The 22,931-nt window shown below is 40.1% G+C and overlaps 1 protein-coding gene across 1 annotated transcript in view; it reads left to right on the forward strand.

Annotated features, from left to right (window-relative positions):
• Positions 1–208: 208 nt before the first annotated feature.
• LOC109979187 (catalase-like) overlaps positions 209–22,931 on the forward strand; it is a 32,978-nt gene continuing 10,255 nt past the window's right edge. The window contains exons 1-4 of the mRNA XM_065956981.1: positions 209–233; positions 5,248–5,400; positions 5,726–5,864; positions 6,443–6,573. Coding sequence (XP_065813053.1) covers positions 5,311–5,400; positions 5,726–5,864; positions 6,443–6,573 — 360 coding nt within the window. The 5' untranslated portion in view covers positions 209–233; positions 5,248–5,310. The remainder of the gene's footprint in view (positions 234–5,247; positions 5,401–5,725; positions 5,865–6,442; positions 6,574–22,931) is intronic.

Here is a 22,931-nt window from a genome sequence, read left to right on the forward strand (position 1 = left end):
GTTACATCAGACACTTCAGTATGCCTATCACAAATAAAAAAAGAAGACAAAAAAACAGTAGAATCCATATAACGTATAATAGTTTGTTATATGTATTCGACTGTTTTTCTAAAAAGTCACAAAAAAACAATTTTAAAAGATGTCTAAAAAAATTGAAAAAAAGTCACAAAGAAAGTCACAAAAAACTCGCAGAAAAGTGAAGTTGTGAGTTTAACCCCTTCGATCTTACCAAGGTACCACATCTTTCTGAGCATGGCTCAGGGTGGCGCTGCCCTGCGGCGACACGGACACCAGTGAGCTGTTGTAGAAGTTTGTATTTTGTATGTGATCATTTTGGACTACCGTTCTGTGAGAATGGATGAATGAAGACCAAAAGGAGAATGAACATGCCGTGCTTTTGGACTCTTTTAGTGGCAATCACGATCCTCGTTGAACTTTTTAACAGCTGCCGAGCAACCGGAGTAAATCCGGTGATACAATACACACGAGAGCTGCTACTGTCTCTTCGCAATGATGCAAATCCACAGAGATTGATGACAGAAGACCTGCCTCAGGAGATACGATCATCACACCGACAGAGAGCGAGAAAAAGAGGCCGGAGAGGAGGCGTCCGACAGCGGCTGAGAAGGAGAGGAAGCCGACCGCCACTACCATCTATGATCCTGTGCAATGCCAGATCGCTGAGAAACAAATTGGACGAACTCCGACTACTGTCAAAAGCCTGCTTTGAATACCGTGAGTCCTGCATAATGACTATTACTGAAACGTGGCTAACATCAGATGTACCAGAGCCTTTGGTCGAAATTGAAGGTTTCAGCCATATCCGCGCTGACAGAACTGAGGACTCCGGGAAGAGCAAAGGAGGCGGGCTCTGAGTGTATGTCAATGACAAGTGGTGCAGGCAGTACACAGTTCAGGGAACTGTCTGCAACAAGGACGTTGAACTACTGTGTGTTAGCCTAAGACCTTTCTACCTGCCCCGGGAGTTTGGAAATATTCTGATATGTTCAGTTTATGTTCCCCTGACGGTAACGCATCCAGGGCAGCTTCTGAAGTGGCGGACTGTGTACAAGAGCAGCTTCAACGCACACCAAACGCCCCCATCTTTATTATGGGAGATTTTAAACACTGTAATCTGAACACTGCACTTTTATATATATTGAACAATATATAAAATGCGACACCAGGAAGAGAAAAACATTGGACAAATGTTATGGAAATATCAAGGGTGCATATTCAGCTTCCGCAAAACCCCCTTTGGCAAATTCTGACCACAACACTATCCATCTGATCCACACTTACAAAACAGCTCTTAAGAGCAGTAAGCCTCTTGTTAAATCTGCCAATGTATGGACTAAAGAGAGTATTGACACATTGAAAGGCTGCTTCTTATGCACAGAATGGGACACTTTTTCTGAGGAGAATGATGTAGACCAGGGGTGCCCAACCTTTTTTGAACCAAGATCTACTTTTAAAGTTGCCAGTCTGCCGAGATCTACCAGTCCACATAGTGAGCCGTAGCCTTTACCGACAGCCTACAAACGCATTTAATACTCAAACAACAAACATAAAATAATATCAGATATAATAAATGAGAGTTCCGTAAAAAATAATGCAATATCGACATACTTTTTTTTTTGTAAAACTCTTGTTTTAGGGTAGGCTACATTTTAATATTACGTTTGTATTTATATCACATATGTTTTTCCCTTAATTTTGTTTACAACAAACAACTTTAATCTGTGTGGAGATGTTCACAGACTACAGCAGGCTGCTGTGAGATGATGTTGCTTTTGTTAAATTAGCTGCAGACACGGTGAGAGTGAACGGAGTAAAGTCCATCCGACCGTTTGACCGGGTCACGTGTGTTCCCGCCTCGGTCCGTAAAGATCACGGATCAACTGTGTGCTGTAGCACTAAAAGTAAAAAGTAAAAAAGTTCGCGGGGTGGCTGGCGCTCCAGTGCAAGTGTGTGTGTGTGTGTGTGTGTGTGTGCGTTTGCGCTGTATGTTGGTGTGTCTCGTGCCCCGCGATGCTCACAGTCATGACAGCAGAGAGGAGCAGAGAAAAGTAGCTGCAGCTTCATCAAATGCGCTTAATACTCGTAGCATAGTTTCTATATATGACTTTTTTGGTAAAACATTTACCTCCCCGGTTTTACCTGCACGTCCTTGCGCATGCCTGCACTCTCTCTCTTGCGCGCGCTCTCTCTCTCTCGCTCCCCCGCTCGCTCTCTCGCTCGCTCTCTCGTGCACGCAGCAAATTCATGAATAAATGAAAAATTAAATACAAACAGGTCGGAAGTATACTTAGGCTCCCAACACAGGTATCGTGTGTGGGAAACAGTGCAATGAGATGAAATTGAAATCACTTTTCTATTTTACAATTGTATTTTATATTGACTAAACATCTCGCGATCGACTGAGAATCAGTCAGCGATCTACCTGTCGATCGCGATTGACTGTTTGGGCACCCCTGATAGACTGTGTTACAGAAGTCACCACAGACTACATTAATTTCTGCATTGATTCTGTGATCCTAAAAAGACAATAAAAGTTTACCCTAGCAGTAAACCTTACATCACAAAGGAGGTAAGAGACTGTATCAACGGGAAAAAACTTGCATTCAAGAATAAGGACCATCTACAACTAAGAGCAGTACAATCAGACTTAAACCAAAGACTGAGAGAGGCAAAACAACAACACAGGGCAACACTGGAGGACAATCTACAAAACATGAAAAACAGGAAATTATGGGACTCTGTGAAAACTATGACCAACATGAAATCCACTAAAAAATCTTTATATGCTGGGGATGAATTATCCACAGCAAATGAACTGAACATTTTCTTCAAAAGGTTTGATAAACAAGATTTCTCAGCAGAGTGTAGTAGTGTTTTGGAGAACATTCCCACTGCCGGGGCAGATTTTCAATTCGATTTTAATCGACCCCGAGGATGTGGAAAATGGTTTTAAAAGTGTCACTGTCAACAAGGCCACAGGGCCAGATGGCATTTCTGCTTTCTTATTAAAGATGTGTGCAGAGGAACTAACACCTGCTTGGTGCCCCATCTTTCAGAGGTCAGTAGATACAAACACTGTACCAGCAATGTGGAAAAAGGCAGTCATCACACCTATCCCAAAAATTCCATGTCCTTAAGACTGTAATGATTTTAGACCAGTGGCTTTAACTCCTGTTGTAATGAAATGTATGGAAAAACTTATGGTGAGCAGGCTGAAGGCGGAGGTAGGCCCACAGCTAGACCCATACCAATTTGCATACAGACAGCATAGAGGTACTGATGACGCTCTCAATAGCTTAGTGCACATGGTCACCAAACATCTGGAGAATCCCAAGGCCTATGCTAGATTACTGTTTGTTGATTTTAGTTCAGCGTTTAACACCTTGCAGCCTCACATTCTACTTAACACACTAAATCAGCTTAGGGTCATGATCCATTCATCATTAAATGGTATCATTCATTTCTCACTAACCGCACCCAGCAAGTCAGAGTGAGCAGAACTGTGTCAGAGCTCACAACCATCAGCACCGGAGCGCCCCAGGGGTGTGTTAGCTCACGAGTGCTGTTCACTCTCTACACAAATCAGTGTACCAGCAACAGTGGAAACGTACATGTTGTTAAATTTTCCGATGACACGGCCATCCTGGGCCTTCTGCAAACAGACTCGGACATTCACACATATACATCAACAACCAGCAACTTTGTGCAGTGGTGTGACGAACACCATCTCCTCCTCAACACAAAAAAAACAAATGAGATGGTGTTCGACCCTCGGTCTCTTGGCGACCACTCACCAGTGGTCATCCATGATCACACCATAACACAAGTAGAGTCCTACAAATATCTTGGCATCCACATAGACAATAAACTAGTGTGGAAGTCCCAGGTGGAAGCTGTCTGCTCCAGAGTGCAGCAGAGGCTTCACTTTCTGAGAAGACTCAGGACCTTTGGTGTGTCCCGGGAAGTGCAGCTTCTCTTCTACCATGCAGCAGTAGAGAGCCTCCTACGATATGGTATCTCTGCATGGTTTGGAAATTTGATCGTTCAGTCAAAGGCCCAAATCAACAGACTCACAAAGACAGCCATGAAAATCATGGGAGTTCATCAGCACCCCAGCCTCCAAGACATCTTTCAACAAACCATAATCAGACAGGCACAAAAAATAATCTCAGACCCATCTCATGTTCTTCACCCTGAGTACCATCTCCTCCCCTCAGGCCGACGATACAGAGTACTCCGAGGGAGGAACAACCATTTCAGAAATACCTTTGTTCCCTTGTCCATCAAAGCCCTCAACAGTACCTAAGCTGTAATGTGTGTGTATACGTGTGCATGTATGAGGTGGTGAGTGTGTGTGAAGATGTGTAGATGTACCTGCACTGTTATCACTTTTCATAACTATTACATATTTATGGTTTTAGTAATTCACTCGTATGGCATTTTATGATTATTTAACTGACATGTTTTACCAACGAATGAATGTATTTTGTTATTTTTTGCTACTGCATCAGAGCTCTGTGAAGTCCAAGACAAATTTCCCACTGGGACAATAAAGTTAATCTTAATCTTTCTACAGCAGTTGTACCTAAAGGCTAAAATGCACTCACAACCTAAGCTGTTGTAGGAGACTTCAAGTGTCTGTTTGTGGATAGCATTGTTCGTTATTAAGCATAGTATGACTAAGAGGAATAATGATTTTAAGGGTTATGAAATTATTAATCTGCTTACTGCTCTAAGTTAATACAGTTATCCCCTCAGGAGGAGACAAATAACTAATCAATAAAAAATGTAATGTTGATAAAAACACTTTTACCTGATTAAGTCTAAAATGAAAGAGAAGCTCCACAAATGAAGGACACACTTTAGAAAAGTTTCTATTGCTCTGTTGCATATTCCTGCTAAAGATGTCAGCAATTACAAAAAGTTCAAGGCACACACTGTTCAGACATCAAGATGTCCATGAGCAATATGTCTTAGTGTTTCTGCCTCCCTTTTTGTTAGCATTTTAAACATCTGATAACTGAAATCAGTGTTTGTGTCAAAGTAACAGTGGCTCTGTATCCTATGTCTAGTTTTAAATGTTTACATGAATTTGAGCTGAAGTCCTCATCAATAGTAAAGTCTATGAATTCAAAAACTTCTCTGTGCGTGTTGTACCCATCCTACAGTCGGATGGTAGTGGTACCATCTTTTCTTCTTCTAATGGAGCTACTGTATCTCATTCAGGTTTGGTCTCACAAAGAGTACCCTCTGATCCCTGTGGGCAAACTGGTGCTCAATAGGAACCCAATGAACTACTTTGCTGAGGTGGAGCAACTCGCCTTCGATCCCAGCAACATGCCACCAGGCATCGAGGCCAGCCCAGACAAGATGCTGCAGGTAAACACAACTTTCTTTCTTTTCATTTGTTATTCTTGACACATTTTCCAGTAATACTGAATCTAAAAAAAGTTATTTCAGCTAAACTGTTCCTGTAACTTCAAATAATAACTGTCTCTATGGTGTCCTGTTTAAGTGCATGTTCAGGCATCTTAATGAGGGCATTTGGTGACCCCCAAGACTTTATTGTCTCCCAGCAGGTCTTAGTCTGGACCCTAATCTTTTGAATAAATGACCAACGAGAAATCTTGTTTTGTTTTTTTAAAGACAGACCCTTCAGTTAAGTGATGCCCTGTTGATGTTCATCTCCTTTATCTTTGTCTAGGGCCGTCTCTTCTCCTACCCAGACACGCATCGACACCGGCTGGGAGCTAACTACCTGCAGCTCCCTGTCAACTGTCCATTCAGGACCCGTGTGACCAACTACCAGCGCGATGGTCCGATGTGCATGTTTGACAACCAAGGTGAGTCATAGTCCAACCTGTGTGTGACGCAATAACAGAGACAGACTCAAAGGCTTTACTGTTGAAGCTTTGTATGTAGCGCAAAAAATAAATCTTGTATAATCTACCTAATCTATCTTTTAGTCTGTATATATCAAAGGAGCATTGTAGTATTTGCAGCGATTGGGTTACTCACAGTGTGTCCAGGAAAGATGAGCCACCTTGTCTGAGACAAAGCACACCACGACAAACATCAAACCCGAGTGATGAAGTTAGAGTGAATTCAGTCTATAAAACACATCAGTTTAATACATTTGATCTCCCACTCACATCCAGTCATACAAATATTTAGTTTTCTGAAAAGACTTGGTAAAATACAACAGGGCAAGACCAAGAGTTGCCCAACAGATGTCGCCATTGAGACTGTATGAAATGCAATAGGACTCATACTAATAGGAGGGTGTTTAAGAAGAATTGTAAGTTGCTCATCTAATTCAAACTGAGTTTAAAACTAACCACAGTCATCCATGCACACAGTCAATAAAGTTCTTTATTCTGTTCAGATTTTAACATAGCAGTTTGTTCTGTCTGGCTTCTAGGTGGAGCCCCAAACTACTATCCCAACAGCTTCAGTGCTCCTGACATCCAGCCTCAGTTTGTGGAGTCCAAGTTCAAGGTGTCTCCAGATGTGGGCCGTTACAACAGTGCAGATGAGGACAATGTCACACAGGTGGAGAAAACATCCTGATATTACAAGCACCAGCCGGTTTACACAAACTGATTTCACCACCAGGATGGTTCTTCTTCTCTCCTAATTTCCTTTGCGCTTCCTGCCCTGTACCAAACAGACACAGCTAACAGCTTCAGAGCCCAACATAATAAGTCAGTGTTATGTCTAACAGGTTCCTCCTCTTCCACAAGTCACCATGGACATAAGTCAATATGGTTTTCAAATAAAGACTGAAATGAAAATCAATAATAATGAATCATTGTAGAGCAAAACAAGTGAACTAATCTACACATGAACTGTATGTGTGTTACTACTCTAAGGTAACCAGGATCGTGACAAGGCTAGAGATGATTGGCTTTATTTTGAAGCTATCCTGTCTGTATGAAGTGGACTGAAATGGATATCATTTTGATTCAATCTACTCTTACCAGGTTTTTAATGTGTGTTTTCAAATTTGAATTGCAGGTTCGGACCTTCTACACCGAGGTGTTAAATGAGGAGGAGCGGGAGAGGCTTTGCAGTAACATGGCTGGTGCCCTGAAAAGAGCCCAGCTCTTCATCCAAAAGCGCATGGTGAGTCCTCACTGCATTATTATCCACACAGTCTCTGTCACCTGGACATGCTTGATGCTGTCATGCTTCTACTAAGAGTTGTTCAAATATAATACTTCCACTGTTTAAATCAAATGACATGTTCTTTAACATGTTTATTGCCCCGTAGCAGGAAACATTTAAAAAATAAAATACTGATGGCTTTATGAACGAGCGTGCTTAAACCACAGGATGTGGCTCTCTGGAAACCAAACACTGTGCTCATGAAGCTTGGTGTCTGTATGTGGGTTTAGGCAGAGGCGATGAAATTAAAATCTCACAATTCATGCACCAGGCAGTTCTAAAGTGTTCTTCAAACAATCAAAGAAAATGTGATCATGTATACAGTGTGAAATGAAACAGAACAGAAATGTTACTTAAATCTTGCTCAAAGGGAACAGTTACTAAAGAAGACTTAAGAGGTCCGGTTAGTAGTTTATTTTGGGATTAAGCATTTATTGTTTAAAAAAAGGCGTAAGATTTGGACGAGTTTATAATGGTAACTTTAGTTGTTTTCCTATTACCTTGGACGACATAGGTCGTCATGGTTATTAAACTGGTGAATGCACTGACTTGTTTTTTTAACAAGTTGTCAGGGAACAGTGATTTGTACTGATCCTGACTTCTACAATGATTGCATAATGATATGAATGAGTCTGAGGGCTTCTTAATGGTTGATTTGCTAACTTTTACATAAAGACTTTTAAGTCATCTTTTTTTTGTTCATACATTTTCTCAGTGATGTCAGATACCATGGATTATTCAGGTTCATTAAGAATCTGAAGGCCCTTACTCATCACTGCACCTGGCACTATATGCTTGTGTCAGCTTCCCTGCATTGTCATGTTGACTAAATCACTGGCATTTCCTGGTTTATGAGCTATTTCTTAACTTTCTTCCTTCTTATGTATGTCATTTTGTTCATTTGAATAATGCTGGAAGCTACACTCCTCACCCTGTTTTTCATATCTGTCTCCAAAGTGCCTCTTTACATGAGAATACAGGAGTTATAGGTAGGCTGCCCTATTTGGCTTAGGGCGCACTCACACGAGCAAAGTTGTCCCGTACTGTGCTTAAGCACGGTTGCCCCCCCTCCCCATTACCCCGCTGGCCTGCTCTCACACTGCTCCAGGACTAACCGGGCCCGAGCACGGCTACCTCTTGCACATAAGGTCGTAATACAACACATGCATGGCTTTACTTAATAATGAAGCGTGCTCAGTTTACAAGACAGGCTTACTCGAGGAAATAAATAAAGACACATGGTCGATTCTGCGTCCATACATCGGGGAACTTTAGCGGTGAAGCGTGCTTGGGCACGGCACAGATTGCCTAGTGTGAGTGCGCCCTTAGAATCTGCTACAGGAGGATTTGGATGTGGGGGACCTTGTCCCTTCAGACCTTTGAAAAAGGAGTTTGAAGGCGTTGGAGGAAGTTGCATCAGGTTATAGACACTTTGAAATGGCTAAATTCAATAGCTAATCAACTTGAATCACATTTTTATGTTTGAAATGTCTTTATTTAGCGATTCAAAACCGTATTTGTCATACTTTCATTTTTATAAATAGACTTTTATGTTGTACTGTTTAAGCTCTTGTGCTGTACTTCCTGTTTGAAAGAGAAATCCTGCTTTTATTTGAGAAGAAAACCGTAACAAAAGGAAGTGTTTGATGTGACACAGTGGACATTAAATGTGAATCGTTAACTGTAGTGACTTATCTATGGTACGCTGAAAGGGACATAAAACTGCAAACAAATTAATGCTATTAAACCAATATAAGCGTTCATTTTGACCTCGCAATTGACCTGGTTTCATTTCCGGGCGTCACCCATCCTCAACTGTCAACAAGTGACCACAAAACTGTGGCTTCTGGTCACACTGTGGAAATCTTTCACAGAGAAGAACACGCTCTCTGTTTTACTGTGGTCAGGTCTGGTTTCATGTTTCCAAGCAAGATTGCAACTCTAAAACTTTGAGAAACCAAAACTGATCACTGCATCTGCCATCTTCCTCTCAGTGTTTTTTAATAAACATAAATAAATAATTGAGTAAGTCAAATCACAATAAGGTATTCTATCTTCCAAAAGAATCATCATATCTGGACTGTTTGACAAAAGACATTTGATCAGACTCTGATTGTTAAAAGTATAAAGAAAATCTTTTCAGGGCCTTAATATCATATTATCTGTTTTCTCCTGCAGGTTGAGAACTTGAAGGCTGTCCATCCAGATTATGGAAACCGGGTTCAGAATCTTCTCAACAAGTTCAATAATGAGGCCCAGCAGGTAAATAGTACCTGTCTGATTGATTCTTGGCGAGTAGTTTTGATATGTTTATAAAACTTGAAGCAAACATTCAGGCAGGAATCTGAATGACTGAGGGGATTCCCTGGGCGCTGTTTCTTTAGTGTCATCATGACTTTGACATTTTGGAAGTGTCCTGACTATTGTTTTCAGCTATTCCAGCAGGTCCACATTTAAATTTCATGGTTTTCCTCAACAGCTGTTCTGTGGGGAGCAAATGTTTGCATATGAATGGATTTCTTTACTTCATTTTATCAGAGCAGTTGATGAATTATTTACTGTCTGCATACAAAAAAAAAGAATTGCGTAGAAAGTTTCTGACATGAATGATCTACCCTAGCTTAAAATATCAAGGCAACTATCGTAGGGCTGCTTGATTATGGCAAAAATCATAATCACGATAAAAAAAAAATATATAGATATATATATATATGAATTTGTGATTCTATATATATATATATATATATATATGAATTTGTGATTCTGATTCAGTGTTAAGGCCAGCAGAGAAGGCCTTACTGGCACTGACTGCCAACCTCTGACAAGGGCTGACATGAGGCGGCTCAGATGTAGAGTCGGCCGTCTCTCAACTGGAAGGTTGAGGGTTCAATCCCCAGCTCCTGCAGAAACATGTCTGATGTGTCCTTGGGCAGGAATGAATTGCTCCCGCTGCTTCATGTGTGGCGTATGAATGTGTGTGAATGGGATTAGGTACTTCTGATGGACACTTGACATAGCAGCCTCTGACATCAGTGTGTGAATGTGTGGGTGTGACATGCAGTGTAAAAGCACTTTGTGTAGTCAGAAGACTAGAAAAAAGCATTATACAAGTGAATTTACCATTTTCAGTCTTCAGTATTTGAGCTCATATTGTATACAGATGTTTATAGATCAAGGATAACATTCAGCCTGCTCACGAGGACAAGGATGTTAAACAGAAATGAAAGTTATTCCATGACAGACATTGGGCACATTAATTGTCAGAACATTTGGATATACTGTATATATTTTTTTGTGTGTCTGGTGGCAACATTTCGTAATGCAGATTTATTAATGTTGTCGTAAACAGCTGTCTGCAGATAACGTTTTCTAAGATGTGCATCTGGTATACAGTTGTAAAAAAGCTTAATACCAACTCTCTCTCTCTCTCTCTCTCTCTTTCACTTCCACTCTCTTAGAACACACCCGTGCATGTCTACAGCCGTCCAGGAGTCTCGGCCGTCGCCGCATCCTCCAAGATGTGATGCCTTAAGTTTCCAGAAGGGGCAGCACCCTCATGTATCGCAGAGCAAATGCACTTCTTGATTAACAACTGCTACTAAGAGTAACGAGATTGGACTAAACAATTAGTATAATGACGAGACTGAAACACCGACTTGTAATGTGAGGGTTGTGTTTTTTTTTTGTTTTTTTTCATTCAGTCCATCCAAACAGTTGATTTTCCTCAAAATCCTCAAAGCTTTCAATATTCAGCAGATTCTTTATCTCTGTCATTTGTCTTGATTGAACACTAATTTCAAAAACAGATGAAGTTGTTTAGTTGTTATTTTTTTACAGACTGAAACAAAGACCACTATGGCAACTAATGTTAACTAGATCGAGTACTGCATGCCGAAATGGAGGGCTTGCCTTTGACCAAATATGGCCTCAATGCTAATGTTTGTTTGTTTGTTTTTAAATATAGGTGTGATTGGAGTTTCAAGTTCAACCTCAGCTTCTTCCATGTACCAGGATGAGTGATTATTTCTTAGGTTATGTTTGTATGTTGGATTGATTCATCTCTCTCCCAAAAAAATCCAAATCAGCTATTCTGTTAGTCTTCTTTTAACATTCACATGTGATTCAATGTGTGACATATTCAGCATTAATCTCCGATCAGGTTGTAAAATACATTGATTTTTTTATGTAGTGTTGGCACATGCCAACTGCAAGAAGCAGTATTTTTGTTTTTCACTGCAGGCAATCATAAGCGTTGGCTTGTTTTCCTCATGATTGACTGAACCTCAAAAATCATTGCGTTCTTCATGAGAAGAACTTTCAAACTGAAATGATTTTTCAGTTTGATCTGGGGGTGTTTGTGGGCTGATGCATATCCTGTCAGTAATGCAGTTCACAAAAAGGTCACAATTACTTTCACTTCATCAAAAAGTCGATAGTGCCTTTTTGTACTAAATACAAATATAAATAAATTAACCTGAAACTCAAAAATCATTGATTAACTTCTCTTTAGTGGAAAAAATAAACTTTGTTGATTTATATCGTGGTCTATCAGTTAACGTAGGGTTAATGTGGCTAAGTAGCATTAAAAAAACAGAGACTACATCCTCATCCGAATCAAAAAACACGACCACTAATTCCCTCCTATTCTGGTTTTCTTTCAGACTGACTAGAAATGTAAAGTGTAAAAAATATATTTTATATGAATGTTTATGATCAGATTTGTATTTAGTGCCTGTATTAAATCGAAGTTTAACAGCAGCTTTCATGTCTCGTTCTTTTGTTTGAAGACATCTTTGTTTTCTTCAATGCTGTATGAGAAGAGGAAACTAAAATGCCAGTTAATCTCATCTAGCTTAGATGCTTAGAGTTCTCTCAATGCCAACCAAAACACAAATTAATAAACCATAAGACCTTATTTAGTTCTGATATTTAAGGGATTACGGAGTTGACTGTTATGGTTGAGACACCTGATAGCATCACTAGAAAGCTTAACGATGCTTAAATGTCATCCCCCCTTTTTGAAATCAGGAATGAAGACGGGGTCCTTTGGTTATAGCTCACCTCTTTTTATGCCTGATTATTTTGTGTTTTTGTAAAAGTCTGACGGAGTTCACAAAAAACTGGGACACTTTTTAACGGGTCAAAATGATCATAAAAAATACATTTTAAAATGTAGATGACTATAATAGTCTTTTTTTTTTACACCCGTTGTATCAGTAGGTTTTGTAGTTTTAAGACTTTGTATGATTTTGACACATTTTTAAATAGTTTAAAGTTTTAAATGTGTGTCTTGGACAAGGGTGCTTTCTGTCAAAGGGCAGGTTTAGACTTAAAAAGAAAATAAATCAGAACCAAAATTAGGTATTTCAAATTGGTTTCATATATAAAAATCTCTAAAAAAGAGATTTTCATAATAAGTGTATTTGTAAGTGATATTTTTAATCTTGTTTGCCTGGGACAGGATTTTTCCCAATTCTCAAGAATGGGTGTTATTCAAAGTTTAAGAAGAAGCTAATCTTGCATACCCATTGTGGTCAGGTTGATTTTACCTCATTGGCTGGTATCAGGTAGAAAAGCAGCCTGTGCTGTGCTTACCCTCAAAGGAGCACACCAACACTCACAGCGACACGATCATAGTGTGTGTACACCCTCCTGCAGCCTGCACTCCAAACCTACAGATAAGACGACTGAGATGAATCCTGAAGGTGTTCCACTGCAGGGGAGAGGATATGAAGGATATCCAGGATATCCAGGACAGCCTGGATATCCAGGACAACCTACAGTGGTTCAGTCCACCACTGTGAACATCGTCACTGAGCCCCCCAAAGACCACATCATCTGGTCCCTCTGCTGCTTCGTCTACTTAAACCCTTTCTGCCTCGGACTGGTGGCTCTCATCTACTCCATCAAGGTCAGTTTAAAAACATCAGTTAAGACTCACTGATGAACAAAATAACTCGGTCTTTGACATTGAAAAAGCATAAAATGTTCATGAACAATACCAGGAGAAGAATTTTCCTGTGGTTTTTGCAGAAAACTTGAGTGAAGTTCTTAAATTTCAAAAACATGTAAAAGTATTGTTAAAAGCTTCGCTTTATTTGAAGGGTCTTTTTGGAGATTTTTTCAATTTGAAATTCCAAACTATCAGTGAGTAAGAAAAAAAAGACTCATCATTGAAAGAATGACAGGTTTGAGATGAAGACCATTTTCGCTTCATTATACAATCATTCAATCACCCGTAAATATTTGCATTATCTTGACAAAGATGTAAAAAATAAACGTGTTCAACTTTGTTTTTTTTCTTGAAGATAAACAATTTACTGAACATAATGAGAGGTGCTTCTGTCGTTTCAGTCCAGAGATCGGAAGATGGTTGGTGATCTGGAGGGGGCTCGACATCATGGAGGAACCGCCCGCACCTTCAACATTATATCTTCTGTTTTGTTTGGCATAGGAATCTCTACCTTCATTATTGTCATCATTGTGGTCATTGTGAGAATTCAGGAAAATTCATATAATCGTTATGGTTATGGTTATTATAGAAACTGACAGAAAATGAACTGTAAAATCATTTTGGTTTACTGAAACTAAAATAAAAACAAGGCTTTGCAAAATAAAAACTATAACTTGCCTACCTTTTAACCACTTATGAACCAATACGCAGTCTGCGATCCTCTGGCAGAGCCCTACCGGCTGTTCCAGGCTAAAAACTAAAGGGGACAGGGCCTTTGCTGTCAGAGCCCCCAGACTTTGGAACAGCCTGCCAGAGGAGATCAGACTTGCAGAGTCAGTCCCTTGTTTTACATCTCTACTCAAGACATTCTTTTATAAAAATGCTTTTACTCTGTGATATCGTTAATTGTTTTTATTTTTCATTTTATTAGTCTGATTTTGTTGTCTGCTTGTTTACGCTCTGCCTGTTGCTTTAATTGTCTCTGCTTTTATTTTCTGTTGCAAAGCACTTTGCTACTTGTATAGAAAAGTGCTATACAAATAAAGTATTATTATTATTATTACCTGAATCTGTATCGTGTGTTTACAAAACTAAATAAAAATTACATTATAGACAAAGTGTCCTTTGTCTTTGTGTTTGACACGAGCATACTGACTGATATGCCGTTTATGTTTTGTCTCAGGCGTGTCTGGATGAGCATGTTCATGCAGAAGTTAAAACGGTTTTCCTTATTTTTTTTTAAGATATATTATAGTCTTTAGACTCTAAAGGATATGTCAAAGTCAAAGTCCTATTGGGTCGGGGGCCGGATTTGTCCAAATGAGACCTCAAGTGGGCCGGACTCATTTTGCCGACATCACTATAACTCAACACATGGATATATAGGCTAATGTATGATTGTATAGAAAACTTTAACATTAACATTAAGCAGAGGGGTTAACTCTGTCATTGCAAACTGCATGTTGGCACATGGAAATATTTAAATGTATCACATTACAGAAGAAAACATCAGTAATTATGTTTTGATTGAGATTATTATATTATGTTTAAATATTGCTGTTCAAGGTTATAGACACTTTGACACCTTATTCTACCTGCCCTGGGCTCAGTGCATTAGAGAGAGAGAGAGAGAGAGAGAGAGAGAGAGAGAGAGAGAGAGAGAGAGAGAGAGACTTTAGATCTGTGTGTGTCAGGCCACAGCACAGTTTGCACTCGTTAAGGTTCATTATAGATAAAACCTGCTCACGTGAATAAGTTGTCACAAACAAACAGAGTGTCTTTGATGCATCTTCGGGTCTTTAAGTATGAGGCATTATAAAATGATAACATGTTTCCAAACGAACTGACTTGAATTGATCCTTCAGCATTGCGCACTGCAGTCTGATCAGCTCCGTGTGGAGTGCACGTTCTTCAACTAAGTAGACTCAGTTAAACGACTTTTCATGAGTCTGGCAGTCCGTTCTTCTACGTGTCCGCAATATCGTGATCTAACTCTGTCACTGACTTTTTATGCTCCATGAATCTCTGCCATCTCCGTGCGCAATTCAAGGAAGAATTTTAGCGCTGCTCCATGGTTAAACCAGCGGACCTCTGTATGATCGGGCAGCCTGTGCGTGATATCGTCTTTGTATAAGAATGAAATGTTCAGTAATAGTTACATATTTACGGTCTGATGAAAGCTGGTGATAAAGGCGCAACAGCAGGCTACTGCATTTAGAAGTGATTTCGCACTGAAACTTTTAGGTGATCAACACAACACGTTCACCTCTGGGTGCAGGGGCGGACTGGCCATCTGTGTGTTCTGGAGAATCACAGAACGGCCGGTACTCCAGGATGGCCGGCGGCCGCCACGCAGTCATCACCAGTTTTTTTTTTTCCTGCTAATTTACTGTTTCACACTCCAGTCCGGTAGGTGGAAACAATGCGTCTTAAAGTTGGATGCCAGCCGGCAGCTGCCTGTGCCCACCAGCTATAATCTAAAAGAGGTAGAAGTAGTAGTAGAAGCTAGTGATGTGAAAAGCAGTTCTTTTCAGTGTACTGAATCATTAGAATCAGTTCAGTAAAGTGATTCGTTCAAAAGATTCGTTCACCGAATCGTTCAGTACTTCTCTGCAGCTCTGTCTGAGAATCAGAATTTAATAAGCTGAAATACGACCGAATGTTTAGTTCTGCTCGCGATCGTACTGAGAACAGCCGGTGGTGAATAATAAACTAATGAGCTGAGAATTTAGTTGGATAAAGTTACAGTTTGCAAACTGAAAGCTGCTAAAACAATCACATTTATTTTCCCCGACCATTCTGTTCAGTACGTTCAGTACACAAATCACTCACTGACTGACTGAGAGGAAGAGAGAGACTCGGAGGCGCAGTAAGTGATTCAGTTCAGTTCGTTCACCCAGAAGATTCGTTCGTTTTGAACGAATCGTTCATGACGACACATCACTAGTAGCAGCGAAGACGATCTTTGGTAGTAGTAGTGAAGAACAAAAATATGGATAACGTTTGTAAAAAAAACACAAAGAAAAGGGTGGGGCTGAGAAGGCGAGGGAAAAAAAATGCGACATTTAGAAAGTGAAGCCGCTAAATGTCGCAAGCTCACTGAAATGTTCAGCAGCACAGCCGGCAGCAGCACTGAGGCACAAGTTGACGTTAGCAGCAGCATCCAAGAAGTTAGCAGCATGAGTGAAGAAGAGAGAGTTGAGGCGAGCCGGACAGTTGTGCAGCCTCAGCATGGTAGGGTCACATGTGATGATGAGGGACAGAGAGATGAGCTGGTGGAAGTTCAGGGCTGGAACTTGACATGAGAGAGGGAGAAAGAGAGTTACTTGCTGGTTGATGTTAGCAAATGTTATTCAGGTGTTGCTACATTTTTATCTATACCCAGTTTGTGTTGCTCAGTACAATGCAAAAAAAATAAATGAAATAAAATAAAGTGAAATAATGATTATAGTAGTTAAAACAGCTCCACTTTAAACATTTTAGGTGTAAAATGCCCCATGCAGTAATATTAAGAAATAGGCTATATACTGTATATATATAAAAAAAACTGTTGTGCTTTTACTTTTTAAAGTTTTGGTAACGTTACAGTTTTCTGATAATACTTACAAACTTTAAAGACTTTGAATACAGAAGTTACATTTGTAGTGATGTATTTTCATTATTATTTGTGCAGTAAGTTAATTACTGCATAATTTAATTCAGATTATTGAGTAATAAAGTAATCATAAGATTGCGTGGAATAGATTATGTTATAATCAACATCAGTGCTATTGCTGTAATTTGGATGGTATAGTGTAATGAGTCATGATTCAAGTATTGTGACACCTGTGCCAGGCGTTGATGACTTTCCGCGTATCGATTGTTGTGGGCCGGCCGAGTAAAAGTCCAGGGCTGTTTTGTAGTCCCAGTCCGTCCCTGGCTGCTTGGGAGGCATGTGGCAACAACTCCTCTCCCAGTTTTTTTTGGACATCCTCCTGCTGCCAAACAATTGGGTTTTCCTTTGCCTGTGAAGCAAAGCATAGGTCACAAAATGTCATTATTGTTATTAAATTCACTGTCAACTTTAAAATAAAAATAAAAAGCTCACAAAAAAGGACTGGATTGTGTGATACTTGTTTTTTTTTATTTAACTCACCTGGGATTCTGTGTGCATTCCATGCATGTACAGCTCTTGTTATGCCAACCTTTCACAGCTCAGCAGTAAGGTTAGATGTACAGTATATAATAGATAATATAAAACCAATACTCAATTAAAAGAATCCCCACTAAATTTAGTCTGCAAAATCAACATGGTGAGAGGAAACAGGATTATATCAGATGTAAAAAGTTTACAGACAGTATGAAGAGGTTTGATTAGGAGTCCAAGGAGCAGGACCATTGATGCATATGTACCTACAAGCATCCGGTTAAAGTGATATTTCGGTTTGCACAAAGTTGGGTCCTATCAGGTGATATGCTATAGATATTCAACTCACCACAGTGGTTTTTCGCCAGATCTCCTCGTAGTTGTACCTCAGAGTACCCCTTGGGGTACACGGACCCCCATTTGAGAAACAATGGGTCAGTATTGATGTGGATTTCCTTGTTGTTGATATGTTTGATGATGAAGAAATTCGCCGTTGAGACTGACTTGCTTTCAAAGAGTATAATTTTTTTTAAGCAAGAAACAGAATCACTGCTCACGTCTGACCAGGAGGATCAAGAAGCCAATAATGATCTCTCCCGAACACACAGAGACAATTGCTTATATGCATCTAAACATCCGCTTTTCGTCACACAGTAAGTAACACAACCATATATGGCAATACTCCTACACAACACCTCAATTTAAACATTCCACTTGAGGGGACTCCTAAATCTCCTTCAGATACTATCTCCAGACGCGCCCATTGTAAACTTATATTATCTCCTTCCTGGTTACATCAGACACTTCAGTATGTGTAACGGATCTGGTCAGGGGAGTGAAGAGAACCAGACTTTGACTGTTTTCCAGCTTTTATTTCCCTCAGCAATGCAAAACGGCACTGTCTGAGCTCAAAACAAATTTATATTATATAGAAATATATTACAATCATCATTTCAATATTTTAACTATATGTAAATATTTATAACCAAAGCTGCTACAAATGGCTGAAAAACTTCGGTTTTACAGTGTATATTAACAATAAATCTCATTAAAAAAACATGAGAAACAGTATACCAAATGGTAAAACAGTGACACCTAGTGGACAAAATAAACAACAACATGCGGCTGTAAAACAAAACAGAAAGTATGAAAATACAAGGAAAAACATACCTGCAGAAGACAAAAGAACATTCAATGTGCCTTCTGGACATTTGTTTTCTGCACCTCTGCTCCTACACATGCAAAATAAATATTATTTTAACTGAGAATATCTGCGGCACTACGTCAATCACGTGACACAGGCGCTGTAGGATATTACACAATTCTCGCCAAAACCGCTACAAATTAAACAGTCTCCAAAGTGATATAAAACTCTCAAAACCTAAACAAAATGACTGATTAACATCGTATTACTATCAGTTTATAAAATAAACTGAACATTACAACTTAAATCACTTATTTTCCACAGTAAATAAGGTAATGATGCAGCAACGTTTCTACATACAACTTACCCTCAGCAATGCAAAACGGCACTGTGAGGGACAGATGGAAGGAGCTACGGTAACCCAGGAGGTACAGAAGCCGCAAAGTGCCAAAAAGGTAATACTCAAAGGAAACATAAATTTGATAAAATAACAGTAAATATACATAACTCGTTAAGGTAAAATTCACAAATACATAACAGAAATAATTTATAAATGAAATCTCAAGTATAAATTGTAAACTGTACTCAAAAATAAAGTGCATTTTAACTCCGTTACATATGCCTATCACAAATAAAAAAAGAAGACAAAAAAAACAGTAGAATCCATATAAAGTATAATAGTTTGTTATATGGATTCGACTGTTTTTCTAAAAAGTCACAAAAAACAGTTTTAAAAAATGTCTAAAAAAATTTAAAAAAGTCACAAAGAAAGTCACAAAAAACTCGCAGAAAAGTGAAGTTGTGAGTTTAACCCCTTCGATCTTACCAAGGTACCACATCTTTCTGAGCATGGCTCAGGGTGGCGCTGACCTGCGGCGACACGGACACCAGTGAGCTGTTGTAGAAGTTTGTATTTTGTATGTGATCATTTTGGACTACCGTTCTGTGAGAATGGATGAATGAAGACCAAAAGGAGAATGAACATGCCGTGCTTTTGGACTCTTTTAGTGGCAATCACGATCCTCGTTGAACTTTTTAACAGCTGCCGAGCAACCGGAGTAAATCCGGTGATACAATACACACGAGAGCTGCTACTGTCTCTTCGCAATGATGCAAATCCACAGAGATTGATGACAGAAGACCTGCCTCAGGAGATACGATCATCACACCGACAGAGAGCGAGAAAAAGAGTCCGGAGAGGAGGCGTCCGACAGCGGCTGAGAAGGAGAGGAAGCCGGCCGCCACTACCATCTATGATCCTGTGCAATGCCAGATCGCTGAGAAACAAATTGGACGAACTCCGACTACTGTCAAAAGCCTGCTTTGAATACCGTGAGTCCTGCATAATGACTATTACTGAAACGTGGCTAACATCAGATGTACCAGAGCCTTTGGTCGAAATTGAAGGTTTCAGCCATATCCGCGCTGACAGAACTGAGGACTCCGGGAAGAGCAAAGGAGGCGGGCTCTGAGTGTATGTCAATGACAAGTGGTGCAGGCAGTACACAGTTCAGGGAACTGTCTGCAACAAGGACGTTGAACTACTGTGTGTTAGCCTAAGACCTTTCTACCTGCCCCGTGAGTTTGGAAATATTCTGATATGTTCAGTTTATGTTCCCCTGACGGTAACGCATCCAGGGCAGCTTCTGAAGTGGCGGACTGTGTACAAGAGCAGCTTCAACGCACACCAAACGCCCCCATCTTTATTATAGGAGATTTTAAACACTGTAATCTGAACACTGCACTCCCAGGTTTTGAACAATATATAAAATGCGACACCAGGAAGAGAAAAACATTGGACAAATGTTATGGAAATATCAAGGGTGAATATTCAGCTTCCGCAAAACCCCCTTTGGCAAATTCTGACCACAACACTATCCATCTGATCCCCACTTACAAAACAGCTCTTAAGAGCAGCAAGCCTCTTGTTAAATCTGCCAATGTATGGACTAAAGAGAGTATTGACGCATTGAAAGGCTGCTTCTTATGCACAGAATGGGACACTTTTTCTGAGGAGAATGATGTAGACCAGGGGTGCCCAACCTTTTTTGAACCAAGATCTACTTTTAAAGTTGCCAGTCTGCCGAGATCTACCAGTCCACATAGTGAGCCATAGCCTTTACCGACAGCCTACAAACGCATTTAATACTCAAACAACAAACATAAAATAATATCAGATATAATAAATGAGAGTTCCGTAAAAAATAATGCAATATCGACATACTTTTTTTTTTGTAAAACTCTTGTTTTAGGGTAGGCTACATTTTAATATTACGTTTGTATTTATATCACATATGTTTTCCCCTTAATTTAGTTTACAACAAACAACTTTAATCTGTGTGGAGATGTTCACAGACTACAGCAGGCTGCTGTGAGATGATGTTGCTTTTGTTAAATTAGCTGCAGACACGGTGAGAGTGAACGGAGTAAAGTCCATCCGACCGTTTGACCGGGTCACGTGTGTTCCCGCCTCGGTCCGTAAAGATCACGGATCAACTGTGTGCTGTAGCACTAAAAGTAAAAAGTAAAAAAGTTCGCGGGGTGGCTGGCGCTCCAGTGCAAGTGTGTGTGTGTGTGTGTGTGCGTTTGCGCTGTATGTTGGTGTGTCTCGTGCCCCGCGATGCTCACAGTCATGACAGCAGAGAGGAGCAGAGAAAAGTAGCTGCAGCTTCATCAAATGCGCTTAATACTCGTAGCATAGTTTCTATATATGACTTTTTGGTAAAACATTTACCCCCCCGGTTTTACCTGCACGTCCTTGCGCATGCCTGCACTCTCTCTCTTGCGCGCGCTCTCTCTCGCTCTCTCTCTCTCTCGCTCCCCCGCTCGCTCTCTCGTGCACGCAGCAATTTCATGAATAAATGAAAAATTAAATACAAACAGGTCGGAAGTATACTTGGGCTCCCAACACAGGTATCGTGTGTGGGAAACAGTGCAATGAGATGAAATTGAAATCACTTTTCTATTTTACAATTGTATTTTATATTGACTAAACATCTCGCGATCGACTGAGAATCAGTCAGCGATCTACCTGTCGATCGCGATCGACTGTTTGGGGACCCCTGATAGACTGTGTTACAGAAGTCACCACAGACTACATTAATTTCTGCATTGATTCTGTGATCCCTAAAAAGACAATAAAAGTTTACCCTAACAGTAAACCTTACATCACAAAGGAGGTAAGAGACTGTATCAACGGGAAAAAACTTGCATTCAAGAATAAGGACCATCTACAACTAAGAGCAGTACAATCAGACTTAAACCAAAGACTGAGAGAGGCAAAACAACAACACAGGGCAACACTGGAGGATAATCTACAAAACATGAACAGCAGGAAATTATGGGACTCTGTGAAAACTATGACCAACATGAAATCCACTAAAAAATCTTTATATGCTGGGGATGAATTATCCACAGCAAATGAACTGAACATTTTCTTCAAAAGGTTTGATAACCTTTTGATAAAGATTTCTCAGCAGAGTGTAATAGTGTTTTGGAGAACATTCCCACTGTCGGGGCAGATAGGATTTTAATCGACCCCGAGGATGTGGAAAATGTTTTTAAAAGTGTCACTGTCAACAAGGCCACAGGGCCAGACGGCATTTCTGCTTTCTTATTAAAGATGTGTGCAGAGGAACTAACACCTGCTTGGTGCCCCATCTTTCAGAGGTCAGTAGATACAAACACTGTACCAGCAATGTGGAAAAAGGCAGTCATCACACCTATCCCAAAAATTCCATGTCCTTAAGACTGTAATGATTTTAGACCAGTGGCTTTAACTCCTGTTGTAATGAAATGTATGGAAAAACTTATGGTGAGCAGGCTGAAGTCGGAGGTAGGCCCACAGCTAGACCCATACCAATTTGCATACAGACAGCATAGAGGTACTGATGACGCTATCAATAGCTTAGTGCACATGGTCACTAAACATCTGGAGAATCCCAAGGCCTATGCTAGATTACTGTTTGTTGATTTTAGTTCAGCGTTTAACACCTTGCAGCCTCACATTCTACTTAACACACTAAATCAGCTTAGGGTCAATCCATTCATCATTAAATGGTATCATTCATTTCTCACTAACCGCACCCAGCAAGTCAGAGTGAGCAGAACTGTGTCAGAGCTCACAACCATCAGCACCGGAGCGCCCCAGGGGTGTGTTAGCTCACAAGTGCTGTTCACTCTCTACACAAATCAGTGTACCAGCAACAGTGGAAACGTACATGTTGTTAAATTTTCCGATGACACGGCCATCCTGGGCCTTCTGCAAACAGACTCGGACATTCACACATATACATCAACAACCAGCAACTTTGTGCAGTGGTGTGACGAACACCATCTCCTCCTCAACACAAAAAAAACAAATGAGATGGTGTTCGACCCTCGGTCTCTTGGCGACCACTCACCAGTGGTCATCCATGATCACACCATAACACAAGTAGAGTCCTACAAATATCTTGGCATCCACATAGACAATAAACTAGTGTGGAAGTCCCAGGTGGAAGCTGTCTGCTCCAGAGTGC

Source organism: Labrus bergylta, chromosome 7, assembly GCF_963930695.1.
Source record: "Labrus bergylta chromosome 7, fLabBer1.1, whole genome shotgun sequence".
Lineage (NCBI taxonomy): Eukaryota > Metazoa > Chordata > Actinopteri > Labriformes > Labridae > Labrus > Labrus bergylta.